We start from the raw sequence: 27,639 nt of genomic DNA, 5'->3' as shown, positions 1-27,639 counted from the left end.
TTCAATTGTGGGGTGTTGGGAATATCACATTCTGAATTGTGGCTGTGTGCTGGAGCTTCTGATGATTAGAATGAGTGTCTGGCTTTGGTTATAGACCAATATGCCAGAGCTTGCAGTAAGCTGAAGAGGCAGGGTGTGGAAACATCGTGACTCATTGACAGGGAATGTTTGCTGGCCAAAAAAAGAGAAAAGAAAAAAAAAGGCTGTCCACATACAAACATCCTCTCAGTAAATAACAAATTATACAAGGAACACACAAAAAAACAAAACAAAAAAATAAATAAATAAACAGATCTTCATTTCAGTTTTCTCAGTCTGGATCAGCTCAGAGATTGTTGCAGTTGAACGATGTTCAGACAAGTTTCGTGAGTTTCTATGGTGAAGCACAGCTGCTTGTGGTACAGTCTGTAAGGATTATCTAAGTAATTAGACTGGTAGAACAAAATCTCAAACATCTACAAAATCTACTTTGGGAATGATCCTCAACCAAACTGTGTTGCAACTGTAACTGTTCCTACTTTTCCATTTCATGTTAAATAACTTGAAACTGTTAGCAGGAATGGACCAAATTTACTGTCTCAAATGATCTACATCTTACTCAAGTAAAGAGCGTACTGATTTGATCTTTTTCGGTTGGTGCAGATTGAAATGAAAAACTGATGCATATACTCAAAAAAGTGGAAGTGGAATATTCATTTCCTCATGGAAAAAGGCCAGTAACTTGTGCAAAAGTGTGCTAACTATACTCGCAATTTTCCATATCTTTCTTTTTCATGAGCAAAATGCAGTGTACTAGACGAAGAGTGTGAGTGCCAGGGTGGGTCTCTGTTTTTGGCTAAACAGGAATGCTTTTGTGTACTCTCCGTTGGCAACAAGAGCCAAAAAAACTTTCCACTACAACTCAGTGATTGCGTGTGTATGTATATGTGTGTGAGTGTGTGTGTCAGAGAAAGTATGGGCAAGTTTACTTGGAGAAGAGGATTTCACAGAGGAAGTAGCTAAATTACATTATGAAGCACTGGTGTCAGCTGTGTATAAACTAAGAAAGAACAAAGACAGAAACAAAGACTATAATTTCTCTCACTTTATTTCCTGCCATTTTGATTCCCCTTCCTTCCCCTGCCATTTTCACAGTCTCTCAGTTCAGTGCACAGAAACGTTACGAAATGCCGTTATGTAATGGGCACATTATATGAGCAATTAATATGGCTTTTCTGTAATATCTGAAAATCACACATGCAAGAAATTAATAATGGCTTCGAAAAAAAGAAGAAGTATAAAACCAAATAAACCCTGTAGCCATCAAGCAGCCCCACTTACATAACAGCATTTCATAACCCAGTAGAGATCATTATATTTTATGATGGTTTGGCTGAATGCTTGGTACACGATGATTAACCAGGATATATGAGACATGTAGGGTACAAACTCGACATAGCTCCATAGCGTGGCCAAGCAGGACAAAACAGGGAGCACTTCAAACATGTATTTGCCTCATTTCCTTATGTGCAGTTTCCTCTGGTCTTTAGGATTAATTATATGTCTTTGTGGAATAGAGTAGACATTAGAGTTAATTTATGCTTACACTATTTTTGATATAATTTTGCATCTGAAGCCAGTAATTTGGGTTCCTTAGAGAGCAGTAATTTTCTTAATTTGACAATGAGTTGACATAAAATATGTAAACGTGCCAGATGCATACTTTCCTTGTCCTCCTGACAGAGAGAGGATGCAACTGATAGTGTTTTTACACTGAGCAGTTACAGCTATGGCTGTGACTTTGATTTAGGAAGACATGAGAGCATCATGACCTGAAGGTCATTACTCACAGCAAAAGAAAATATACAGTAAACATAGCAACATCACCAAATAACCTTATTCCTCAGTGTTGCATAACATTCAGTTATTCAGATTATTAAAGTAGAATGAATCAATGTTGACCTTGCAACCAATTTAAGTTTGTGTTCTGACAGCTCAAATACGGCTAATATTTGCGTTTATTGAGGCTAACAGCCACCCTTATCCCACCCTAAATGTAAGTTAATTTGCAAAATCCTGTTTTGACTGCTTCTCATTTCGAAGGCAAATTGAGCAAGCCCTGTGTGCTTAATACTCTAACCTGTCGCATCCTGTCCCAAGATAAGGACTCAATATTAACTCACCTCTTTAGGCATTACTGACAGTGTTACCCTCCACAGCCCAGGATTATTATTTGTATGTAATCTAACAATTCTCCCTCAGACAGAGTCAGTGTATTATCAGTGGCAAAAAGTAAATCCAAGCGAGTCTATCTACGAATGTATTAATAAATGAAGAACACTTCAATCTGCAATCATAGTCACTTCCATCATGTGTATTCCCCTTCATTTAAGTTGAACTATGTGTTTTGTATATAATAATTACTATACGGTAAATCTACTCTGTATTTAAGGCCTGAGAGTCTCAACACATTTTAAAAGAGATTCCTAATCTTTAAAGAGGAAAGAAGAGGTTGGTTTCACTTAAGATGAACGTACCTACCTATTAGCTGAAAACTTGGAAGGTTTATAATTTGATGTCTTTTCCCTGGTTTTAGTTCATGTGCTAAAACAGAATGTGTCGCTAGCATATCACACAGATGCTTTGAGAAGCTGATGAACTAGGTTTCTTTTCCCTCAGTGCTTCTGTTTATTTGCAGCTGTGTGTTGTGAGCAACCAGTGAGACAAACTTGATTTTCTGTACTGTATAAAAATGGTATCAACCATATCTTTGAAAGGCAGAGAGAGAGAGAGAGTGACTGTAGAATTACACCTCAGCTTACTACAACTAAGGACTTGTTGAGGGGTTCAGAGTTTCCTCACAAGTCTTTACAGCGAGAGAACATGGCACAACTGTTTTGTTTTATGTGATCCAGATTTGATTCAGCTATTTTACAGTCAATTTACCGCTGTGACAACTGAAACCTTTACGTAACTAACAAAGCAAGCCCCCAGGCCACAGATCAGTTTGCAGTCTTTTATTCAATTTAAACTGGTAAACACATTCACGAGGGCAGTGCCTTGAAAAGAATCCATGCCAAATAGGCATTTGTTGGGGATTTCACAGAAAAAGCAATGCATTGCTGGTGGCCACTACTTGTAATGTAATAAATGTAAATGGAATTCATTTTCAATGAAAGAAGCACTTGAGAGATTTTTAAAGCTTCCAGCTGCTCACATGCAATGGAAATGACAAAGCATTGTCTGTAAATTGAAACTATTATTATTACTACTACTAATTACAGCTTCAAGCAACTCATCCCGAGCCAACAGGGTTAAACCTGAAAACGATTTACAAGGAGTAGCTCTAGTGCCATACACATAGCTGCAAGAACAGTTTTTGCTGTGTCAGAACTGCTACGTGACAGTCACCAGTTAAACCGTAACTCTTGCGAACTATTTAAAAATCTTGACTTAATTTGTATCTCCTTTCATTTTTTATGCCGCCGGTTGATTATATATTTTCATCTATTGTAATATGATTTAAAGTCTAAAGTTAGTCTTTTCATAACTTTTTGTCTTCAGTGTCTTGACATGATACTGACTGAATATGAAGTCATTTGGATCAAAATTGTAGGAAGATTTTTGCTAAAGTGTTTGGTCTGAAAATCTGGGAAAAAAAATCTAAACTTAAAGCCAAATATCTGACTGCCTGTTGAGGCTTGACTTGAGGCTTGGAGTAATTTTGCAACATACAGTTCTGTGCAAATTAAATATCGAATGGGGTGGGACCCACAGCATGTGCACAAAATTCGGTGTAGATTGGACAATGTATATTCCTATCTTATGGCAACACATCGAAATTGGTGCCTTGGGCATTCCTAGCAGGTATATTGGAAGAAAAATCATTTGGATAGCTTTTCATCTTCAAGGTCTTGAGATGGTACTGAGTGAATGTGAAGTCATTTGGAGTTAATTCATTTACGAGGTGTGGACCTGGGGACTGACTTCCCGTGTCAGTCTGACCGACACGGAAACATAGACATGTTCAGGCCGGGGCTCTGATCAGTTTGTTGAAGTCCAGACATGTCAGTAAGACTGTCTAAGTTTAGGATGCAAAGAGGAATTTGCTCCTGTTCATTCATTTTTGTTCAAATAAATCTTCAAAGCTATATTCGTTGGAAGACTAATTTTTCAGATCAAGAACATTTACTTTTCTCCTTTAGCGATTAAAATTGCCCTTACATTAAGAACACTCAAGATTAAGTGATGCAACATGCCTGCATGGCTAATGCTGGCAGATGTTCACATCTCATAAAGACACACTTGATACACCGGCTCCCTCTGGCTGACAGTGGCGAGAGTGCTGCTTTACAGTTTTATCCAGTGGCAGGTAATAAGACAACTTAAAATAAAAACAAACAAAAAAAAAAAAAAAAAGGGGGTGAAATTTAGAAGGTGGCACAAATTGAAAACATTTAGTCAACTATCCTGTCAGGAAAAAGTCCCCATCGCACATGGCAGGATGTGATTATACACAAACGTCTGGACACATTTATTGTGTATCAGTTGTTTGTGGACATATACACTACCTCTGATTTATTGCAGGCTGATAAATTAGGTAAATAAAACGTTTTGATTAAATTTTTCATGATTACAATCTGTTAATACAAATAAACATCTAGAAATTCAATCTGAAATAAATGCAGATACTGTGGTTACCGATTTATTGTTAGCCAAGCAGATTTTCTTAAACAATGTCACACATACAATAGTTACTACCCATCCTCAAGCTGCACAACCACAAACAGGAACAGGTGGCACAGGTCCTTAGAATGAAAACTTCAAGCTTATTATTATCTTGTTATTGGCAGTACAGTAGTAACTTGGATAAGCAGGAAACTTTCTTAGCCTGTTCCAACCATTCACTCTCATACTGTCCCATTTTTTTATATAACTGTCAGCACAAAACAACACCCAACAGACAGGGCTCTTAGCCAATCCTTAACATGCTTAATGGAGCCTGGAGTGCAGCAAACAACAAATACAAATGCATGTTTACTTCTGGAGAAGCTGGAATGTGAGTACATTAAAACTTTGCAGAAGGAATGAAAGTCTACCTTAAAGGATGCAGTATTGGATATAAAATAATGAGGACAATTTTACATAACCAGAAAAATTGCTGTTGTCTACCTCTAACTTTCAGATGATTTTATGATTTTACGTAAATAAAAAGGAAAAACGGAAGAATACAGTCAAAGATTTAACCTGTGGAGAAATTCAGTCAGTGAGACAGAAGGCATTTTCTTTCAATGAAGCACTGACAGAGACATGCACACTTGAGAAGATAAAGAGTGATGTCTGTTGAATCTTTGATGAGAGTTCTTTTTTCCTTCCACAACAATGAAACCAAATACTTACCCATTAAATGTACAATAACTACCATGAACACAATAGGAAGCACTCAACAAATTAGCCATTATAGTTTTTATTTATTTTCAGTTGGTATTGAATAGAAACTTTTTTCAAAACCAGATCTTGTATAAGACACAACAAACAGGCTTGACGTGTATAACAGATGTGAAAATAGCCAGCATTTGCATCTATGAGTGTAAATGCCATGTGTATAAATAGCTTTAATACACTCATGGTGCTACAAACATCTGAGGAGTCTGAAGGTAATCGTTTGTCCTATAGCTCCTCGACTTTTTCTTTGCCCTTGCCTTTCTTGCCACCCTTTCCTGTCTTCTTGTGGTAGTAGCATTTAGCCAGGTCACATACACACCGACAAAACTCTCGGAGGTTGACCTCACCATCATGGTTTTTGTCCAGCGCCTCCATAGCTTCCTCAATGTCATCTGCATTGATTTTACCCTTGAATTTACATTCATGCAGTTAAATGAGTATAAAATTCACAAAAGCACATGATTGGAAGTAAAAATGCTTTTCATTAAAAGATCATGTGATCTCAGTGTGTTGCATTGCTTACTTTTAATTCAGGGCTTTGTATTTCCTTCTCCAACATAATCTTCAACTCATCCTTATTCAACTTGTGTTTCTTTCCTTCTCCGTCATCAGCATATTCCAGAAATATATCGACAATGTTTGTAATGACCTGATCCAGACGTGCCATTGCTAAAAGCTGGAAACAAAAAAAAGGAAGATTTAATTAATGAAACAACAGAGAAGCAAGAATACAGATACTTAAGATATAAAGAAAACTAAATAGAAAATGGGCAAAGTGACGTGTCTGGCCTTGAAAAGACATTTCATAGGATGCAACAGTCACATGATCAAAATCTAATGCTCAGACCAAGCAACTCTGCAGCACAGAATAAAAGTTCAATAAATGCTATGAAATACGCTAACCTTTCAGCTCATTAATAACATTATCAGTTTAAAGACAGCTATCTGTTACTTCCAGGTTGTCACACATAATACTCAGCATCTGCTTTAAAAGCTACCATTTTCTCTCTAACCAAAAACTCCACCAACCCAGATCCCACTTTGCATCATACTCACCTTCAAGTTACGCAGTCACCTAGAAAAGTGAAGAGAGATCACGTCCGTGTCACCAGTTTGGTCTCAGAGGTCTCAGTTGTCAGACTGAGGGGGAAAGCCTCCTCTTAAAGAGTAGACATACACTGTCTGACACACACATACATGCACAACAGCTATGATTCATGCATGGGTAATGTGCTCTACTCCACCCACACTAGTTTCTCCTGTACCACATTTGTGCCATATATTACTGTGAAAACAGTACATTTGTTATTGCTGTGCAGAAAACAAATATTGTAAATCCGTACAAGCAGATGTGTATGTGTGCGCACAACACCGCTGCATGAGTTTTTCTATTACAGATGGAGTGAGGCGTGGACATTTTATCCCCCAGCAGAAAAACTGCTCAGTGCAGCCCTCAAGAAAAAACATGCCGGAGTAAATGGAAAGTTACCATCACATTTCTCTGTACAAGTTTCTGTCTTGCTGTTTGTTCTACAGCTTTTTCAGTTTTGTTAAAGTTTACTATCACTAGGACTTAATGGAATTTCCTATTTTCATGTTGTAGAAGTTTTGCAGTCAGTGATGGCGGTCATATAAAAACAATGCATCAATAACCATCACCACACGATTACTTTATTATATAACAAGTGTGGTGTCGAAGTAGTTGAGCAATAAAACATCTATTATATTTCTTTGTATTATTGGAATAATGTTAAATACTTTGATGTTGTTGAATGGATTTGAAACGTATATCTTTGATTGCCCTTCTGCTATCATCAAGATTCACAGTGGAAATTAACAGAATACTTTTTAGTTTATTCAATACTTTTTTATTCATGACAGTGCATCTGTGAATGTACTACTTTATTTCAGCTCAACTTAAAATCAGCAGCAGTCAAAAGTCTGCTGTATATGAAGTACAGCAGTGTGACTGTCTCAACTGTGTTTGAACATGTTTGAATCTTTTGCAAACCACTCCCATTCATCCTGTTGACTGTTATATAACTCAATTTTCCAGTTCTCTGTTCCAAGGATTTAGAAAGGCAGCATTTTTTTCTTCTCTTTTCCCCAATTCCCCCCTGCTATGTCTCCTTTAAAGGGTCAGCTCAAATAGTTCAGGGCCAGCTTCTGTTTACTTAGACCATATTACTTTCACTTATTGAATACTATCAGATTCTCCTTGCAGGGGAGGGAAAGAAAATATAGACGGAGGATCATGTTAACAAAAAAGTTAATCTGTCCACACTCTCCTGCGTGGGTTGTCAGTTATACTGTCACTGCTGGAGAGTTTCTTTCGCTCTGTAGTGATCAGTTTGCCATGAAGACATTTTGTTATTTTATTTATAAAATATAAATGTGCAACTGTATTGAATTGTTTTTTAAGGGATAGAAGTTATCACCTATCCACAAGAAAAAACAACAGCATAAGAAGTTGTTAAACAAGTTTTGACATAGAAGCCGTGAGACACTGAACAATGGAAGGATTTTTTCTCAAAGATATTTTTACGAGGCAAACGTAACAATTTGCAAATTGTTGTCCTCGAACAACTATACTGAACTATACTTAAAATGCATTTAAAATCTTGGTGTTCAGTACGACGAAATTTTTTGTATTGAAATGGACCCATACTTATTAAAGTGTAGTGGAAGAGAAGGGCAGCTCAAGAGAGTAAATATTTTGGAAAATCTCTCTGTCCTGGAAAATAAACCAAGATCACCAAAGACATGATGTTTAGTAGCTAAAATCGGATATGCTGCCCTGACTCTCCATTGGAAAAATGTACTATTGTATGAGCATCTTTCTTCAGTAACAGAAGAAAGTAAGAATGCAGGGGAGAGACTGACAGGATTGCCTGTCTGCAAATGGATTATAGCAGCTTCAGGACATCTAGTGACCAGTTTGAGCAAATACTCAACAACCTTGCTCTTGGGGAAACTTGATTAGAAATGGGTGTATCTGCCACCTGGTGGTAGCAGTTTTATATGTTGGAAAGAAACAAACATCCAATCAAGTCAGTTTTTTGTTAAGATGATGCAAAACCAGGTTTCTGTACTGTTTCAATATATTAAATTATATAGTTTATGCTATATGTCTTCATTTCTATAACTCTATATTTCTATTAGACTGTTTAACATCTAATTTTCAACGAGAGTCTTTCGGCAAGATCCACCATCCACCATTCAGCACCAGCATCCATGTCCACATTTAGCACACATTAGCAATACGAAACACTGTGATGTTTTCCATTTGGCATCATTTAAAATTGCCCTCTATGGGCTCTAGTGTAGGTCTAGGAACTAGGAGCAATATTTGTTGGTTTGTCTCTGATTTGTAAAATTAATTTAGATTAAAAAAAAATGATGCGATGATCAAATGTTTTCTAAAGCCACCCAGCACCACTGTATAAAGCCAGCATGTATATCTAACAGGTCGTTTAGAGCTTAACTGTTGTGTGTAATGTGTGAACGAGAGAAGCCAACCTGATTTCACCATCTGCTCTCTGGCCTCCTCTTCATCTTGAACTTTATGGAACCAGCTCTGTTGGTGGGGTTGACACAGAATCCAAACGTTGTCGTCTTATTTTGTCCACAGTTCATTTTTTATTTTTACTCTAACTGGTCTGAGTACTAAATGGCGGCGACCTGCTGAGCCGAGGTGAAGGTGGAGCAGGTGAGCTAATGGCGGCTAACCTCCTCGCTAACGCTACCAAGCTTAACAGCCGACTTAAAAAAAAAAAAAAGGATAGATATATATTTGCCAAAGTTTCCGTATTCGTGATGTTTTTTTTTTTCATCTTTCATCATCATTTCATCCGCCGTTTGTTTTCCAGGATGATATCATTTATGTTTTTGGATTTGCCGGAAAATTCGCACTTACACCCCCTGACCTCTGACCTCTGACCTCACTCGTCGTCATCAGGAACAAAGAAATCGGAATGTTAGAAAATAAATTCTAAATTCTAAATTCTAAATTCTAATTCTAAATTCTAAATCAGCCGGTTCGTGTAATAATTAACAAGTGACACATTTCTAAAATAAACAAATAAATAATAAAAATAAATTCCTTTTTTGCTGTAAAATTGCTGTGCTGATGCACTTACAATGTATCATGCAATGCCTTTTTTTTAATCATATTTTTAAGGAAGGCGACATGACCATTTAGTCATAGTGTTGTAGCTATAACTCGATATCATGTCATTTCTGAACAAGAACCTGGTAACTCAGGTATTTTCAAATATCTTGTCACATTTAAAATTTGAACTTGGAGTAAAGCTTGCCAGTGCCACATGTGTGAGATAGTAGAAAAATGTGCATCTAAGTCCAGGGGAATGCTCTGTTATGTCTGGTATCTAAATTGGAAAAAGACCACAAAAGCAGCACCAACCCCTTCAAAAACCATTAACATTTTATCCCCACAAACCTTTTTGAGCACATATGCTTTTGCTTGGTTGGCAGAGCGCTAATCTGAGCTCATGGCATGAATCTTGCAGTATTTATATACTGTATAAAAAATTGCAGCCTCAGCCGAATGATCATGGAGGATTTATGAGTGAGATGATGCGTATCAGATGTGTACTCATCAATATTCTCAGTACATTTTGAGGTAATTTTCCTGCATTGGCAGAACTCTTCTTGGCTAAAATGGTTTCAGATGTTAATTTAGGTGTTTTTATATACAATATAGTAAGAGAAATCAGAGAAACACATGGTTAAATCTTGTTAAAGTAGTGTTTTACTTGTAAATCTGGCACATTTGTGCTACAGTATTCTCTTTCTCTGACGCCTAAACAAAATTAACATCAACATTTGCAAATCACTTCTTGCACTTCTTTTCAAAGTGCATATAACATGAATCACAGGCCATTGAGAGGCCAACAATGAGGGACATGAATTCTTCAAAGTCCAACTTAGAATCTTTGTTTTGGTCCAAATCTTTCATGATTGTGTCCACAACCTTTGGATTTTTCTGGGCCTGAAAGAGATTTAACAAGAGACAAGCTCAGAGTGCTAAGTTTAACCTGGAACAATAATTCAATCAGTCGGTTGATAGGAATTGATGATAGAGATCCAATTTAAAAAAAAAAAAAGAACAGAAGATCCTTACTTTGAGGAAGGTGGGTAACTCAGTCTCAATGAGTTGCTTCAGTTCTTTCTTACTTAAGTGGTTCCCATCACTGTCTTTACCAGCATAGTGGTGGAAGATCACAATAAGGGACTCCATGCATTTCTCCAATTCAGTCATGGTTTCAGAAATGGGTGCTAGAAGGAGAGAAGACAAATAAATTTCATGAGAATTGTCTGCTTACAGTAAACTACCTTCATTCAAAAGTGATGATCTTCTACAGTTTCAGCTACCAAGCTTATTATAATAAACTCTGAGATCTTTATTTGACCTCATAATATTAAAACTGCCTATTAGAGTATGAATACATTTTAAACAGTACTTTCTATAGCTTTTTAACTTTTACCTTTTTAAAGGGTGTTTTTCAGTAAGTTGTTTTTTTTTTTTTTTGCAAATGATAAGGCAGCAGTTAAGTTTTTAGTGCGCCCACCAGAACTAAAACATTGTTAGGTGAGGATGTCAATGTTGCTTTTACTGGCACTTGAAGCAAATTCTTTGTGTATTACACATCCTTTTCTGGCCTTATCTATAAGATCCCACTCAGCTCCTCCCACTGCAGCTCCCTTCACTTTACCCTGGATTTGGTGATGTTTCAGTAAAACCAAGAGGACTGTGGCATTCAAGAAAAGGGGGAGTTAAAATAACTTAGAGGGAGAACAACAGAGGGCCAGCCGCTACTTGTCAGAGGAGAGGTCTGTATATTGCGCTAACACCGCCCAAACCCACTGAAGGAAAAAAAGAAAAGAAAAAAATGGGCCGATTAACTGACTTTAAACAGCACAAACAGCTCTCTTTGTAACTTCAAGAAACTGTGCACATAAAAAGAGTCCTAGTTTTGAATTTCCAAATGATCATATTGATCTATAACTCATGCAACGTTAACGGAAGGGCGAGACAACAACAACAGTCAAAGTGTTAAAATGGCACGCAAACAGAAATTGAATTTAGAATAAATAAATAAATGAACACAATGAACGTACCAGAACACAAAGAGACGGATGTTGCGGTTGAGCTTCTGAGACGAAGAGCAGAGGTTGTTTTACAGTAACTTCAAGTTTATATATCCAGCTGGCAACGCCCAAAAAAATAAAGGGAGGGAGGGATACAGAGCAGAGAGAGAGCGCAAATAAGGTGAACTGAAAGCCATGTGCAAATACCAGCCCTGCTCCTGTTACTCCACAGGCTGACATCCCCGTGTATATCTCAGTAAATACCTTCAGCTTTACTTTTTATTATGATTTTTAAGAGGATGCCATTGCTGGGGCAGAGGTCCAGCACCAGTTGCCTTAGGATGCTGGCAATAATACATTGATAAGAATATTAACAGCACAGTAAAATACAGCAGTGGAGCATACACATACGGGATGAAAAACTAGTGGCGTATTTCACATCCTTTTTAAAGGACGTTATTTATCAAAGGAAGCTCCATTGTCTTTTGTGGGAACACCCTGTTCACACTGATGCAGTCACACTTGGAAACTGCCCAGAAGAACTAGTCTGATTTGTTGGTTATTGAGCTCAAATGAAACTGGGAGTTTACATCTTGCTTAATGGCATCCCAGTGACTCATATTCCCATTTCTTCATTATTTTTTTTTCTTTTAACATTGTTTGACATGTGTGTGAATCTTGGCCAAGTCCTCTCTTTATTATCCATTTTAAATGTTTTTCTTTTAAAATATAAATGATGATATACATACATTTACCCATTTGTCACTTAAACATAACAGAATTTTTAAACAAAGGTCTGAGTGTTGACCTACCTATCATTGTTGTTCTCTTTAAAGCACCATGTGGTGCTGACCTGCCCAGTAGCAAATTTTTTCTGTGCATTATAAAATTTATGACAATTTATTTCCCCACAGGATTAACAAAGCCTTTGTTTACTTTCTTATTTGTTGCACATCTGAGATTATACCTAATATCTGTTAACAGAGCATGCTGTCTGTCCTTTGTTGTCAAAAAATAAATAAATGAAAAAAAAAAAAATCATGTTTCATCAGCCCATTTGCCCCTGAGCTTAAAGTTGTAAAATGGCACCAGACCCTGCCAAACAAATAAAACTAAATAGGGTTAGCTCAAATAAAACCTCAATATATTCAAAGTCTTTTACAGAGTTTAATTACAAAATGAATTAAACAGAAAAAGCATCTTAAACTGCTGATGAATATACAAACAACATGATGGGAAGTATGACTCTCTTTGTGACCAGTGTAGAAACAGTGCTGAGGACAATGACCTATGGAATGTAGATTTCCAGTGGCCTCACTTACAGCATATCAAAACTACCTCTCCGTGATTTAAATTAGAGATCACTGTAAAACAAAAAAACAAAAACAAACAAACAAAAAAAACAACTAAACAAAACATTAGGGCTTGTAATTACCAAAATGAGCAACAGTTTCCAAATAATATTGCCAGACATTTTTTTGTGTTTTTTATGTGTGGAGATACGCAAGGGTCATTGATTTAAGAAAGCATTGTGACAAAATATGCAACTGCTGATCTTCATCAGCACCAGGATAACATAGACTAGTTCAATTCAAGTGCAATAGATTCATTAGTTCTTCCTCTTGCCCTTGCTGGCAGCTTTAGCTGGTGTAACTGCAGGAACAGATGCTTGGTAAAGGGCTGCTGATACTTTGTTGATGTAGTACAAGGCGAAGAGGGAGAAGATAAGGCTGGAAAGAAAGAAAGACAAAGCAAAGGCATAAAATCAAGAGACATTTATGAATTAGTCTTATCTGTGTAGCTTGAAGCTGAAGTGGGTGTTTGTGATCTATTCTGACTTACCATGTGGTAACACAGACACGGTGCACCAACCCAGAAGCAAACAGTGACAGGCACAGGCACAGCAAAACTAGAATTTGGAAGAATTAATCAGGCAGAACCTGAATGTTACGCCACAGGAGTTCAATTGTGAGCTTTGTACAAATGAAGCTTGATTTCAGTGCTGTCAGTACTTACTCTCTGGGAATATCTTGGCTTGAAACCCCTTCCCAAAAATCAGGTTTTCCAGATTATTAAATGCCTGGAGCAAATGTTAAGGTTGGAAACTACATACTGATGTTTCTATCTATAGTAATGTAAAAATGTTTCACAGTGGTACAGTTTCAGTACACCGAGGATTAAAAGAAAAAAAAAATTCAATAACAAACAGCATGAACAAAGCATAAAAGGGGCTTACAAGAGAATATTAAAACACCATCCAAAGCAGTTCAATCATAAATATAAGAGGATACAGTAAGTGAGCAGATGAAGAGGACTGAGCCCAGGAAACCTCCAAGGATGGTGAGCCACTCTGTAGATCCCAGCTGCTTGCTGAACATCTGCATCCCAGCAAACACCAGTACTGAGAGCAGACTGGACAGCACGAGAGAGGTACCTGTGTTCACCGCTTCAAAAAAAAAGCCAGAGACTCAGCTTCACCAGGACAATCTCAGGCTGGTTAACTCACTTTCATCTGTCAGTGTATTTTGTACATCTTGCCAAAACTAGTACAGTCTCACACAACAGTTGACTGACATCTATGGGCATTTTAGATGATGTAGTTTGTGGTGCTAATGAACTGCAATTGCATTACTCAAGAGAGATGTCAGCTTTTTGGGGTACAACAATTGATTTGAATGATGGTCGATGACTGAAGGAGGAATTCAGATTTCAAGCGGCACAGACTTGGGAATTGAAGCCATAATTTACCAACAACTCAAACCAAATATTCACCGTGCCCCCAATAGTAACATCATTCACCGAGTTGCAGTCCAGCAATACCACAGACAACATCCTCCAAGAATGATGTGGAGATGAATCAGTGCCTCTTGCAGTTTCAGCTAAAACCGAACAATACAATCTACAGCAAGGAGGATGCAAACCTTGTGTAAATGGCCGTAGTTTGAGTTAGTTTCTGGAACATGGCAAATATATGTGGAACAAAACGTGTAAACAAAAACCGGCACTGGCTACATTTTACATTTAGCTTGCGGACTTTAGGTATCAGAAAGCAAGAATATTTTCAGCATTAAGGCTGACTTTTGACATCAGATGCAATCCCGTCAAGCTGTGGCAGTATTTTCTATCAATTGTTATCTGTCACTTGAGGATTGCTGCTGAGCTGATGCTGCCTAAATGTTACGCCACGTCAGTGTTCACACACGATCACTTCCGACACACAGCTGCTAGCTGCATGCTAACATTTGCAACAATTAGCAAGAAAAGGTCCCCGTTAATGAAGCACTTTAAAGATGCAATAAAATACACACAACAAGTCTTGGTGTTTTTTAAGAGACGTAACACTGAATGAACATTTCTGTTACTACTATCACTTTGTCACCTAGGGTTAGCTTTAACTTGTTCTTACTGTACGCTAACTTTTTAAAAATCTTTGCTAATACTGTCTCGTTCGTTTAGATTAAATGGAAGACAAATCATTCATAAAGCACATACCCATGGTAGCAGGTTATTTTGGAGCCCCTGAAATGAAAAAGGGAAGAACTGGGTTCAATTTCGGCTCGGCAGCCGCAGGATAAAAAGCTCGGCACCCGGTCCACATAAGAAGTGGGACCAGGGGGCGTGGCCACAGGCCTGCCGTGGTGCACCATTAGAACAAGTCCCCCAGTGACCGACTGGTTGTGGTCAGTCTGCTAACTGGGGACAATAGTTGTGCACACACTATAAAAATGTGTGGCAGAGAGATGAATATAGACTGGATTGCCAAAAGTGTGTCACGCAAACAGAAAACACAACACTAAACAGTTTCAAAATGTACAAATTTATTTAGGACACTGAGATTTTGACAGAAATGTGAACAGAAAAAATGTTTACTGATAACTAAGCACATCCTTGACATTCCCTTTCTAACATAACCCCTCTGAGTAAAGATTATAAAATAAATACTTTTTCAGCATCAATTTTGTTCAGAATATACAAAAAAAACAAACAAACAACCAAACAAACATTACAGACAGAGTGGCTTGTATGTTGCTGTGATGTTTTTTTTTTTTTGTTGGTTGTATTGTATCGAGACAGATGTCTATATCCTCATTATTTATTAGCACTTCATATCTGCATTGTCCTTTACAATGGCTTCTTCTTAAGGCCAAACACGGCGATAAACAGAAGAATCTCCACAAAAGCAGGTAACACACTAGATGGAAAAAAACAGAAATGGAAATATTAGGAGAAACATGAAAGACACAGTTACACTACTTAGTGATATAATATTTTTTACTTGGGATTCTTTGACTTTGCTTTCTTTACAAATGCATGTGTTGACAGACACACACAAACGTAAACGCATTCACATCCACCAACCTGCAGATGGCAAAAATAACCCAATATGTCCAGCATTCCCACTTGTCAAATACAAAGAAAGACAAGGAGACAGATGCGCTGCAGTGGACAGCCAGTGCTAGTTGAAATTTCTGTCAGGGAAAAAACACTTTGGAAAAAATATGTAGACTAACCTGCAGATGGCAAGGATCCCCCAGTAGTTGTCACACCCCCACTGCTCAAAAAGAAAGAAAAGCAGAGCCACTGAGGCACTGGCATGGACTCCTGTTGCTATTGGAGACAAAGAGGTGGATACATAGAGGCCAGAGTCATGGAATTGTAACCAATGACTAGACTGAGTTTTTTCATTTCTATAAAAATGTGCTTTAATATATTATCTTCTCAATAGATATTTAAATTGACCTTGATTTAATGTTGACATCGGCTTTTGTTATCGGTTTCAAAATAATTTGGCAAAAGGCCATTGCAGCTGCTGCATTTATTTTATGTTTTCGTCCTGTGGTCCCATACCATTTTGTTCCTCATATTGGTATATCTTTTTTTTATTGGACAGCTTCTACTGAACAAATGGGGAGGGGGGAGAAGTTTATAACCTATAGGTAAAAGTGGAAGCCACAATTTCCACCTAGAATCACCAAGGGACTTTGCGGTTATGTGGTCCGCATTGTCCAATTTACACCAACGTTTACATGCTAGGGCTTCCGATGCGGTTTAATTTTAGAACAAAGTGTATTTATTGTTAAGATGGCCTTCTTATGGATATTAGTCTCCATTCATCTGAACATATATCAGTAATATAACCATCAATGACAAATCAATTATGCCTCATTGAAGGATACACAAAAGGCCTTGGCTGGAGTTGAACATGGACACCCCAGAAAAGAACCCGGCCAACTCTACAGCAAACAGACCCAGAGTGACGGCCAATGCCACCACCAACCTGAAACAAAGAGTCATACATTATAGATAGTGCCTTTCTTACTGTGATTTATATTTCTCAAACACTTTCTTACCTTCTGTCCTCATAGTCATATTCTTCTTGTGTGAACTCCAAAGGCAAGGATGCCTTCACGTTGTTCTCCTGCAAAAAGCATGCAGAACAATAAGATAAGATAAGATAAGATAAGATAAGATAAGATAAGATAAGATAATAATACTTTGTTGATCAATCCATTGGGGAAATTTGAATGTCACAGTGGCACAAGGTAAGAGAACAGGTGACAAATATAGAAATGAAATAGCACACAGAGGACAGGCGGCAAAAGATATTAAATAAGAAAGAGACAACAATAAGATAAAACTACTACAAGAACAAGGTGACAAAGTTGCAGATAAATAAATGAATTACTAAAAAAACAAATAAATAATTAGCAATGATTAGCAAGAAAAAGAGAAGATATAAAACAAAATACTCACAACCCTGAAATATAACTTGACTCACAAGGCTTTGGGAATCATGACTTACCCTCGACCAAAAGATGGTGATGACTATGACCAGGTGGGCTATGATGGTAAGAAACCTTGCAGGGACGAGACTGCTGACAGCCGACATACTAAGATTGCAACGATTGACTGCTTATGAGTCAACGTTTGAACAAATATCCAATACACACCAGGTACACACAACAGGGTGCTGTTTTACTGCAACGATCTCTGCGGTAAGTTCGCGTTAATTCAGCATTTTAGCGACAACGCACTGAACTTTATCTGAGACGAACACAAACCGCGATGCTCGAAGTTGAAGGTGTTAAATGTAGATGAACTGTCTCTGTCTAACGGGCTGTTTTAGGAACAACCACCGACCATCACTGGACTTTCACGCTGTTGCCATTAAAGGAAAAAAATGGTTGCTACAACAGCCGCCGAGACGGTACATTCCCGATATCTGTCCGGAAGAACAAGGCAAGTTCAAAGGTTCCGGACACGGACGACGATTGCGAGAACACCGGTAGTGTGTTCCCGCCCACAACACTGCCACCTAAAGGCAGCACGAAAAACTAGGCCACAAATAATGTGGCATATTTTAGTTAGTTTTTTTTTTTTTAGAATCTTCTGAGAGAAAAAATAAAACAAGAAAAAATAATAAAAACAACAAAGACCTGCAGAGTGAAGGTAAACAAAGATGAAGCAATGGTAAAAAAAATCTGAAAATCTGTCACCCTGCACCAACTGTTATTATCAGAATATTACCGTTGCGCAGCCTTTTTACACTATTATGTATAAATACATAACAATAAAAATAAGCAAGCCCTCACTGTAAGCCATTTTTTTACTGTGAAACATGGTCATAGTTCCGATGTCCAATGCGACTGTACCTCCACAACCCCCTCCTCCTCCCCCCGCAGTCCTATTTCTACGACTCATAGCGAGACAGACAACACATAATCAGCGTGTGCGCAACATCACGACTGGAGCGACGGAGAGATACCGACAGCCGAGCTGTTGTGACTGTTGACAGGCCCGTCAGGTTTTTCTCACCGACTGAAACAGCCTGTCTCCGGCTCGTCCTCAGAGACGAAGGTCTAGTCGCTGTGTCGGTGACATCGTGGCAGCATGGCAGAAGCGGAGTTACAAACCTTTACCTCTATCATGGACGCGCTGGTTCGCATCAGTGTAAGTATGAAGGTAATTGTTTTGTCAACCATGTGTCCTAATTTTAAGGGAGAGCCTACACGTCTGTTAAACCCCATTAAGTCACATGATTTCCCCATATTACCCATCCACATGCTCTAAAGTCACAACAATGCGTGAGATTTTTACCTTTTACAAGATTTTTTTTCGGCATTTAATGAAAGGGACATAGATGGTTTTCTGTTTGGGTGAACTGTGAAAATAATTTCCAAATGACATAATATCGTAGCAGGTAAAGCACATGTTCGATGCACATAATGATGAAAATGTTAACAGAAACCGGAAATTTCTGCTTACAGGCCGCACAGGCAGGCAGAGATGATGCACGTTGTCATAGAAACGGGATGCTGCGTTCAGCAGCTGCAACGCTGGAAAGGAGCCCGAGTGTAAAACCGAGCCCACTAAAACTGACAATACGTGTTTAAAATACATTTGGAAGTCTTCCCTCCTGGATAGAAGGCCCATACTTTGTCACCAACTGTGGCATCCCATGAGAGCGCTTGCTAAGCTAACACTAGCTATGACTTTTTCAGAAACAAAAGGTGATGCTGGATGATTCCAGTCCAGCTAATACCTGATGAAGGGGAAAGCTATTTTTCCTCTACACTTGTTCCCTCTTTCAAACACTAGCCTACCTAGCCAATTTCTGTATCGGCTCGTTTTGCTTTTAACTCCTACACATTTCACAGGCCTATACATTTTTTCAAGTCACAGGAGGCGCAGGAACTGAAAAAACAAGTGATTCTTTACCTAAATCAGTGACTCAGCCTTTATCTGGTCTGTCTCCTCTCCAGTCCAACATGAAGAGTATGGAGCAGGAGCTACACTGCCCAGTGTGTGATGAGATGGTGAAGCAGCCCATCCTTCTACCCTGCCAGCATAGTGTGTGTCTGCTGTGTGCGGCTGAGCTGTTGGTACAAAGAGGTTATCCTCCTCCAGACCTCCCTCCAGAGCAAAACTCGCCAGCCTCCACACCAAACACTCGCTCCCCACGACAGACACGCAAGCCCACACCAAGGACCCCTGACCGCCTGGAACGAGTCTTCAAAACAGGTAGAGAGAGGGCACGGAGATGATGTGTTTTCCATAACTGATCCAGAATAATAATTGTGTTGGCAATAAGTCAGAAGAGGGTTTAGTGCGGTAACAATGTCTTCTTAGCATCTGAGTTTCATAAATTATTTAGCTGATTCATGAGTATCCTGTAAGTAAAACAAAGGCCAGAGAAGTACAGAGTCAAGGCGGAAGAAGAGGGAGTAAGCAGCTGTGGTGCAGGTGTGTTTTTACACAGTGTATGTGTAAGCAAATAGCATTCCCTGCTGGACTGACCCTTATTTACTTATCTCTGTGTTCTATATATATTAACACACACTCTGCTTTTTACAAGTCTCTTAAATCCTGCACTGACTGTCCCTCATCCCAATACAAATATTACGTTCTACAAACCCTCATCTTCACCCATGTCCTTCCCCCAGTGTGTGGGACGTATCCAGGGAGAAGGCGGAGGGACGCAGCCACTCCCCCCATGTTGTTCCCATGCCCTTCCTGCCAGCAGGATGTTGAGCTTGGAGAGAAAGGCCTGACAGACTGCCTCCGCAACCTCACTCTGGAGCGCATCGTGGAGAGGTGTGCATATGTTCAAACTCCTAAAATGTGTATACTGTCACAGGCACAGTTAGGCATTGTCAGATTTTTGATGCTGTCTGGAATATGCCTTGTGTTTTTTTTGGGGGTTTTTATTTTTTTTTCTCTATTTTTTGCCAATAGCTTATTAACAGAAAAAAAATCTGAAACAAAGTAATGAGTGTTTTGGAAAAAGAGCCTTTATCCACTCTCTAGAGGCAATGAAAAAAGGCAGCAAATGAGGGGTCTTGTCAATATTCCTTTATATATATGAGACAGGAAATCATTGGCTGAAAAGAGTTTCAATAATGAATCTTTCCTTTTCCCCAGACCCATGGCTAAGCTTAATAGACCACTGGGCCAGCTAAAACCTGCAGAGCAAGACAGAAGACAGAAACAACTCATTGTTGAATTTGAAAATTGTTAAAGCAAACTTCAGTCCTTCACTGGCCTTTGTTTAAAAGAGAAAAGGAGAAAGGGGAACGATTAAATACTAATCATTCTCCTTTCTTATCATTTTTAATAGTGAAGATCAAAGTGAGAGATGCTGCTTTTAAAAAGAAACTACTCTGAGATTAGGACAGGGTGGGGATATTTTATGGGATTTGCAGTTTCATACTTTCACAGACAACAGTACAATGAAGGCAGCTGCTCCCTCCCCAGGTGGTGGTTGCTTTGGTCAAATTGTCACGGTGCATGTTTTACTGCACAGAAAGCACTAACAAGGCGGCTGCAGGTTGTGTATTCGGGTTAGGCAGTTAAAGTCCTAACTACCAAAGAGGAAGTAGGGCAAAGCTAAATGGGATCTTAAGCAAAAAGGACTCCTTCACTGCTGTAGAATTGTACTAGTAACACCATTATCTCCCTGTGCCCCTGTCTGACCTGTAGGTACAGGGATACAATAAGCCTGGGCAGCATCGCTATCATGTGCGGTTTCTGTAAGCCTCCTCAGTCTCTGGAGGCCACGAAAGGCTGTGCTGACTGCAAGTCCAACTTCTGCAATGAGTGTTTTAAACTCTACCACCCCTGGGGAACACCCCGGGCTCAACACGAACACATTTTACCCACCAACAGCTTTAGGCCAAAGGTTTGGCTCTTTATGTTGTTGCATTTGGGATTACAGGAGTTCCTCTTCTATTGTTTCCGGGCCTTAATCCTTGTTCGTGCTACAGGTCCTAACGTGCGCGGAGCACGATCAGGAGAGACTGCAGTGGTACTGCCGTAACTGCCAGCGGCTGCTGTGCCCGCTGTGCAAGCTTCGACGCGTCCACCATGGGCACAAAGTTTTGCCGATAGCACAGGCCTACCAGGCTCTCAAGGTAAGTTTGTTTGAAGTCTGTTTGTACTGTTTCAGAATGTTAGTCTGAAAGCATATTTGAAATGTTTATTTGTGTCTGTCCTACAGGACAAGATGACCAAAGAAGTCAACTTCATCCTGGCCAACCAGGAGACAATAAAGAGCCAGATCACCCAGCTGGAGGCTGCCATCAAACAGATGGAGGTGAACTAGCTGCTGTGTCTCTGCTCTGTCTACGTATCAGTTTCCTCCTGCTAAATGTACACATCCACCCACACCATGTTGTAATCTGCACAACCAACAATTATTGTGTTTTGTGTTGTGTTTTGTGTTGGCTTCGATTTAATTTCTTTTCATTGCAAAAAGCAAATATTCAGACCCATCTAAAACACTATCTTTAGAGGAAACTGCCTTTTTATTGAGCTTCAAAGCAATAGTGAATTAAACCTGAACCATTTGTTCATTTTGAACTTGGGGGTAACAAGTCATCTCAGTGGGTGACAGCACGTGGTTACAGAAGTAATATGGCCAATGCTGTCTCTAGTCTGTGGGAGACTTCGGTCTGCTGTGGGGAGGGTCCGGTCTCTGGTCTGGTCTAGTCTCTCGTCTAGTTGCTGGGGGAGTCAGTTCAGAGTCTGGTCTGGTCTCCAGTCTCTTGGCTCATCCATTCTAGGCTCTGGGAATTGAACCTGCGACCTTCTTGTTGTTGGGCGACAGCGCTAACCACTACACCACCGTGCTGCTCAAGGCACATGGCAGAAAACCAGTAGATCAGCAACCTCCATCTATATTTTTCATTTACGTCCCAGTTCATATCCATCTGCAATGTTCTATTATTTGGATATTATAAATATGATAGATATATTTATTTCTGCTGAGGGAAATTCGCTTACATGCATCATTTGTACAATAAGACATACAGAGACATGCTGCCTCACCTTTACACTGCATTGTGCTTTACTTCCAACATGGCAGACACAGCTCGTTGTTTTACAGATTAGATGATGCAAGGGGGTGGGGTGGCAGAGGAATTTACTTAAATTGTTGCCGTTATTTCCGCACAAAAATATTGACCGCAAATTTAGAAGAAGTACTTCACCCCTACAGACACAACAACACACACAGGGACCGGGACATTACTCGTTAATGTTTGTTCTTGTGTGTGTGTGCAGAAAGACAGATGTGTATTCAGCTGTGAGTGATGGGGAGATGGACTGTGTTGTCAGTGATGTCCACAGAAGACATCCAAACTCTGGCTACAAGCTAATGATTGTTCAGATAATAATATGGCCATGATGTAAAATGTAGACTGTGCTGATCGTTATGGAGAAATAATGCAGGTAGGATGAGGTTTATACATCGTGGCCATATTCCTGGAACACGCACAGTTGTGTTACAGTTGTGTGTGTTACAAATACAATTACAATTAAAAACAATGAATGAGTAATGTTAGACTAGCACAAAAAGTAGCGAGTAAAGAGAGCATCAATAGAAATATAGTGGAGTAAAAACTACAGTATTTGTCCTTCAAATTTAGTGAAGTGAAGGTAAAAGTATCCCCCAAAAATAATATTCAAGTAAAGTACAGATACTCACAAACTCGTTACTGTCCACCCCTGGAGACACATACACACACAGAGGGCTCTACTCTTTATATGTCTATGCTCAGTGTACACGCGAGAATAATTTGTTCATTTTACTGAACAAGATTAAAAGATCTAAGTCAGTAAAAAGATCCGAACTTCCCATTACTAATCCCTCCTCTCTCCTGTTGCACTTAATTGAAACGACAGATGGAACTGTTGACACAGGTAGTATTATTGTGCCCTCTTGAGGCTTGGGGCTTGAGTGCAATGGTTTACTCCTGTTTTAGAAATAGCTAATGCACTGTGCCTGTGCTGTCACTTCCAATCTGTAATCATGTCTTCATTCAGTAGCTCATTGGAGTCCTTCTCTGTCTGTAGGCTAACAGTGCAGCAGCTCTGCAGCAGCTGACCCACTGTATCCGGGAGCTGGGAGCAGCAGTATCTGAGCGTCAGGGGGCTTTGGTTCTGGCCCTGGAGGCATCCCGCAGCAGGAGGGAGGAGGCCCTGTCTGCTCAGGTCTCTGAGAGGCATGGACTGCTGGAACACGCAGGCCTAATGGCTTACACACAGGAGCTGCTCAAGGAGACTGATGCGCCCTGCTTCGTACAAGCTGCTAGACTCACACACAACAGGTACCTGCAGGCTACAATTTTTTTCTTTTTTTTTTTTTCTCTTCCTTATTTTGACACTATGTTTCTCTCCCTCCAGGCTGGTGAGGGCAATAGAAAACCTCCAGTGTTTCTCTCTTGCTGCTGATCCCTCATTCAGACATTATCACTTGGATGCATCCAAAGAAGTTAAGGTCATCAACAACTTGGAGTTCATACGTGGTGGGTGTCTTTGTTTCTGGGATAAGCATTCAAGCATCATTTTTCGTTCATTTCAGATCAGTATATGAAACCTGCATCTCTCCATTGCTTTCTATCATCCACAGCCCCGCTGGCTCCTGTCATTGACACTCAGAAGACATTAGCTTATGACCAGCTGTTTTTGTGCTGGCGCCTCCCTCAGGATTCGGCCCCTGCTTGGCACTTCTCTGTTGAATACCAACGTCAGGCAGGAGGAGCTGGAGCCACATGGGGTGGCACCAGAGCCCCAAACACTTTGATAGTGTGGCAGCGTCTTGATGAAGTTAGAGGCATCAGTGCTGTGATCAACTGCCTGCAGATGGACAGTGTGTATGTGCTCAGGGTGAGAGGATGCAACAAGGCTGGCTTTGGAGAGTACAGTGAAGAGGTGTACCTTCATACGCCACCAGCACCTGGTGAGGTTTGAAGGCCAATTACTTCACAATATCTTTTTTTTTTTTTTTTTTTAACATTTCATTCACTGCACACACTTTTCAACTTCAAATTTTACATTTGTCCAATACTGTCAATTTCAATTCATTGACTAATCTAATAATAATTCTTTTCTCTCCATCCCTTGATTTTGCTCCATTCCCACTTTATTTTTTATTTTAGCATCTTCAGCCAACCTTCCCTTTTTGTTCTGCATTCCAGTTTCATCAAAGTCAGACTTTGTCTGCTTTTTTCTCGCTTGCTACAGGTCTGTCTTTCAAAAATTATTTACTTGTCTTATATTCATTGTTTCTCTTTCTGTTGTTCAATGTAGACATTCCTTTTGAAATCCTTTAACTGACAACATCATCTGAGCCTCTGAAACAATATGCAGTTAGCGTGAATTTTCTTTTTGAATATACCTTTTTTTCTTGATCTGCTACTTGTTCAGCGTGTCCCACTCTTCCTTAGCTCTTTTTCCATGGTGTGTTCAGACTTGTTGCAGTCTGACTCTGTCTAATAGCTCCTCACTCCTCCCTCCCTCCTGACTCCTTTCCTTTCCTTTTACCTACCCCCCTTACACCTCCTCTCCTATTCCCTCCTCCCAGTCCTAAGTTTCTCTTTGGACTCTCGCTGGGGTTTGCACACAGACAGGCTGGCGCTGGGTAAAGGCCAAACCTATGCTCGTAGTGTGCCAGGACTCGCCCTTCTTCAGGCTGCTGACCGCACACTCACCTCTTGCCACTTGACTTCTGACCTCTTGGTGGCTGACTTGGCTGTCACTCAAGGCAGACACTACTGGGCATGCTCTGTGGAGCCTGGGTCATACCTGGTAAAGGTGAGAGGAAGTCAGGCTTGTGTTGTTAAGCTTTACCTGACTGAAAATGGACATGAGCGAAACTTCCTGTCTGTTTCATTTCTAGGTGGGAGTAGGGCAGGAGGCTAAGCTACAAGAATGGTTTCATCTCCCTCAGGACATGGTCAGCCCTCGGTAACTAAACATTAATATCCAAAATATACAATAGCTTGTGGTAGTCACTAGTCTGTTTCAAAGACCCAACTTTTTTCTGACATTTTTATAGACAGTACATGACTATAATATTATACATATTATAGTATCCTTCATACTATTTTTGGACAAGAAAACCAGAACTATATCCTAAAACCTACAGTAGAAATCAGAGCGGTTCCACAGATTTATGGATAGCACTGATTACCTCATGTAGTAGCCCTGTTCTACATCATCAGGTTCTAAAGATACAGCTCAGGATTACACTAAATGCATTTTCATCCTCAGTCTATTTTTCTCCTCCCCTCTGCCTCTCACAAGGTGTGACCCAGACAGCGGCCATGACAGCGGGGCAGAGGATGGCCAGGACTCCCCCCCCTTCTGCTTCCTCACCATAGGCATGGGCAAGATCCTGCTTCCTCAAGGACATGGTCACAGTCAGAGCCAGGGGGACAGCCAGAGTCATGGAGGACTCCACTCACACAGTAGCAGCCACAGCAACCTGCCTCACCCTCATACTACTCCTTTGCCGCCCCGACTAGGAGTATGCCTGGACTGTGATAAGGGACGAGTCACCTTCTATGATGCCCACTCGTTGCGGATCCTGTGGGAGGGACACGTGGATTGTTCTGCTCCAGTGTGTCCGGCCTTCTGTTTCATTGGAGGGGGAGCCCTGCAGCTGCAGGATCTTGTGGCCAATCGGAGCATCGAGGAGCCACCGCCAAGGAGGGTAACCATCCAAACACGAGCAACAAATCTTAGTAAATAAATAATGAGACAACTGGTTGCAGATTGATGCCTTTCATACTCAAATGAACTGTCACTGCTAGATATGTTTACGCTTTTCATTTCTATGTGAATCTTGGGATCGGACTATGAATATCTGATGTTATTTTGCATTTTCACTTGATAAACTCTTTTTTGCTCGATCTATTTGTTTTACCTGGTTTCTTCCTTCTCGACTATGGACATGGTAGCTGAAGTGATTTTAGACTATGCAGAAATCTGTCTTAAAAAAATAAAAATAAAAAAAGAATATCGATTTGCAGTCTAAGAAAAATCATCCTCCCCTTTACACCTGTCTTCAACTGTCTAGAATGACCTGACAACAGAAGTTGCATGCTTGTGTAACTAGGTTTCATTACGTACATATATGCAGGTAACTAATTATTACCTTGTAAAAGCACCTCAGACGTAATGTACTGTCTAATTTTCTATCTTAATTTTTAATGCAACCTCAACAAATGTTAACATTGTGTATATCCTGCAGAATTAGAGAATGTGACTATTCCTTGGGTGTTGAATTGTGAAGTTCTGCTAGCTCTAGTCAGGATCATGTGTCTTGCTGTCTAAATAGTCCCACTTGGAATTTAATATAGTCACTGTTTTGCATTTCAAAAGGACTGTTGGCATTTCCGCTGGATAAACATGCTCACAGTTGCCTCAGTATTTACAGACTATAAATGAAATGACAGAACAGAAATTGTTCCTGAAAAATAATGTTCTCGACATGATGGTCGACTTATAAACATGTGAATACATTTCAGTGTTTTACATTTTGACAAAAGTTGAAAATGTAGATGGCCTACTTGTTCAGTATTAAACTTTGGTATTGGAGTGATTTGCACATACATATTAATGATCAGCTACAAGAAGTTGGTGGAAGTAGGTCTATCATAAGAGCTCCGGTTGGCATTTCCTTTAGCTTTTCATTTTTCTACCATAACTGCCAGTAGCTAATTTACTTTTTCACTTGGATGATGTTTGAGGAATGTAAGAGCCAGTTATGTATCAGTTCAATTCAAGAGATTGTCTATATTCTAATATTTTCCAATTAACTGTCTGACTGTATTTTGATATATAATATGAGTTGTATGTGTGTGAGTGTGAGAGAGGCAGACAGAGAATGAGAATGAGCGATCCGGCTGTGATTTTCATGCTTTCTTTTGTGTGTGTCCTGTCTTGAATAACTTGTCTGCTTGTGTTACAGCACACCACTTGAATGACTTTAGACTGTAGCATCTCAGAAGGCAGAACCAATTTAAACTTTGCGTTGCTGGCAGAATATTCCTATCATGTCATGAGAAATTCAATAAATGACTGATAACTGTATTGTGGAGTCACTTTGTGTCAAATAATAACTACACTAGACTTCATACAGTGTACTGTACAATATCTGTATTTACAGCATTATCAGTAAATGCTGTAACGCTGCCTTTTTTTTAACTGTACGTGGGCAACAAAAATAGCTTGAAACAGGAGTGGCTCTTTACTCTCTTCACAGCGAAGACAGAAACTTTTTCTTTACGTTGTGTAATTCTGTTTTTCAGTACTGACAGC

At 39.6% G+C, this 27,639-nt stretch overlaps 4 protein-coding genes across 10 annotated transcripts; 1 reads left to right on the top strand and 3 right to left on the bottom strand.

The window, feature by feature from the left end:
- Positions 1-4,671: 4,671 nt before the first annotated feature.
- On the bottom strand, positions 4,672-11,719 carry LOC115045350 (protein S100-A1-like). 2 transcript variants are annotated; one of them, XM_029504983.1, is made up of 3 exons: positions 10,639-10,720; positions 5,948-6,021; positions 4,672-5,832 (listed from the first exon to the last, which is right to left on the bottom strand). In XM_029504983.1, the coding sequence occupies exons 1-3, from the start codon at positions 10,703-10,705 to the stop codon at positions 5,650-5,652; spliced, it is 324 nt and encodes a 107-aa protein (XP_029360843.1). In that variant the 5' UTR covers positions 10,706-10,720; the 3' UTR covers positions 4,672-5,649. The 2 variants fall into 2 exon arrangements, with proteins under 2 accessions (XP_029360843.1, XP_029360842.1); XM_029504982.1 differs by lacking the exons at positions 4,672-5,832; positions 5,948-6,021 and adding exons at positions 10,178-10,435; positions 11,566-11,719 and having other exon boundaries at positions 10,568-10,722.
- Positions 11,720-12,682: 963 nt separating this feature from the next.
- krtcap2 (keratinocyte associated protein 2) lies at positions 12,683-15,144 on the bottom strand. The gene is made up of 5 exons (XM_029504981.1): positions 15,028-15,144; positions 13,827-13,981; positions 13,552-13,615; positions 13,378-13,444; positions 12,683-13,265 (listed from the first exon to the last, which is right to left on the bottom strand). Exons 1-5 carry the CDS (start codon positions 15,029-15,031, stop codon positions 13,145-13,147), a joined length of 411 nt encoding a protein of 136 aa, XP_029360841.1. The 5' UTR covers positions 15,032-15,144; the 3' UTR covers positions 12,683-13,144.
- Positions 15,145-15,586: 442 nt separating this feature from the next.
- Positions 15,587-17,724, bottom strand: tmem107l (transmembrane protein 107 like). 4 transcript variants are annotated; one of them, XM_029504833.1, is made up of 5 exons: positions 17,339-17,724; positions 16,887-16,954; positions 16,713-16,813; positions 16,047-16,143; positions 15,587-15,727 (listed from the first exon to the last, which is right to left on the bottom strand). In XM_029504833.1, exons 1-5 carry the CDS (start codon positions 17,423-17,425, stop codon positions 15,658-15,660), a joined length of 423 nt encoding a protein of 140 aa, XP_029360693.1. In that variant the 5' UTR covers positions 17,426-17,724; the 3' UTR covers positions 15,587-15,657. The 4 variants fall into 4 exon arrangements, with proteins under 4 accessions (XP_029360693.1, XP_029360694.1, XP_029360695.1 ...); XM_029504834.1 differs by lacking the exon at positions 16,047-16,143 and adding an exon at positions 15,895-15,991; XM_029504835.1 differs by lacking the exon at positions 16,047-16,143 and adding an exon at positions 15,917-15,991 and having other exon boundaries at positions 15,587-15,728.
- A 572-nt stretch (positions 17,725-18,296) lies between these two features.
- trim46a (tripartite motif containing 46a) lies at positions 18,297-26,916 on the top strand. Of its 3 annotated transcripts, none has more exons than XM_029504568.1 (12): positions 18,297-18,486; positions 19,299-19,557; positions 19,980-20,130; positions 21,016-21,214; positions 21,300-21,446; positions 21,533-21,628; positions 23,389-23,642; positions 23,719-23,840; positions 23,945-24,274; positions 24,899-25,128; positions 25,214-25,281; positions 25,621-26,916. In XM_029504568.1, exons 1-12 carry the CDS (start codon positions 18,427-18,429, stop codon positions 26,066-26,068), a joined length of 2,364 nt encoding a protein of 787 aa, XP_029360428.1. In that variant the 5' UTR covers positions 18,297-18,426; the 3' UTR covers positions 26,069-26,916. The 3 variants fall into 3 exon arrangements, with proteins under 3 accessions (XP_029360428.1, XP_029360427.1, XP_029360426.1); XM_029504567.1 differs by having other exon boundaries at positions 19,299-19,558; positions 19,960-20,130; XM_029504566.1 differs by having other exon boundaries at positions 19,299-19,579; positions 19,963-20,130.
- The last annotated feature ends 723 nt before the right edge of the window (positions 26,917-27,639 follow it).

The sequence above is a fragment of the Echeneis naucrates genome, chromosome 6, assembly GCF_900963305.1.
Source record: "Echeneis naucrates chromosome 6, fEcheNa1.1, whole genome shotgun sequence".
NCBI lineage: Eukaryota > Metazoa > Chordata > Actinopteri > Carangiformes > Echeneidae > Echeneis > Echeneis naucrates.
The sequence above is the reverse complement of the archived record's forward strand: the minus strand, read 5'-3'. Positions and strand labels throughout refer to the sequence as shown.

Coding starts and splice junctions, on each gene's coding strand:
- krtcap2 (XM_029504981.1), bottom strand. Junction 13,616..13,826: donor TCTTCATCTGCTCACTTACT/GTATCCTCTTAT, acceptor CATTTGCTCCAG/GCATTTAATAATCTGGAAAA. Junction 13,445..13,551: donor AGCCAAGATATTCCCAGAGA/GTAAGTACTGAC, acceptor TCCAAATTCTAG/TTTTGCTGTGCCTGTGCCTG.
- trim46a (XM_029504566.1), top strand. CDS start 18,427: ATGGCAGAAGCGGAGTTACAAACCTTTACCTCTATCATGGACGCGCTG. Junction 21,215..21,299: donor CCAACAGCTTTAGGCCAAAG/GTTTGGCTCTTT, acceptor TTCGTGCTACAG/GTCCTAACGTGCGCGGAGCA. Junction 24,275..24,898: donor TCATACGCCACCAGCACCTG/GTGAGGTTTGAA, acceptor CCCTCCTCCCAG/TCCTAAGTTTCTCTTTGGAC.
- LOC115045350 (XM_029504983.1), bottom strand. CDS start 10,705: ATGACTGAATTGGAGAAATGCATGGAGTCCCTTATTGTGATCTTCCAC. Junction 6,022..10,638: donor CCACTATGCTGGTAAAGACA/GTGATGGGAACC, acceptor ATGACGGAGAAG/GAAAGAAACACAAGTTGAAT. Junction 5,833..5,947: donor TACAAAGCCCTGAATTAAAA/GTAAGCAATGCA, acceptor TGTAAATTCAAG/GGTAAAATCAATGCAGATGA.
- tmem107l (XM_029504833.1), bottom strand. CDS start 17,425: ATGTCGGCTGTCAGCAGTCTCGTCCCTGCAAGGTTTCTTACCATCATA. Junction 16,955..17,338: donor TCACCATCTTTTGGTCGAGG/GTAAGTCATGAT, acceptor TGCTTTTTGCAG/GAGAACAACGTGAAGGCATC. Junction 16,144..16,712: donor CTCCAGCCAAGGCCTTTTGT/GTATCCTTCAAT, acceptor TGTCTCCAATAG/CAACAGGAGTCCATGCCAGT.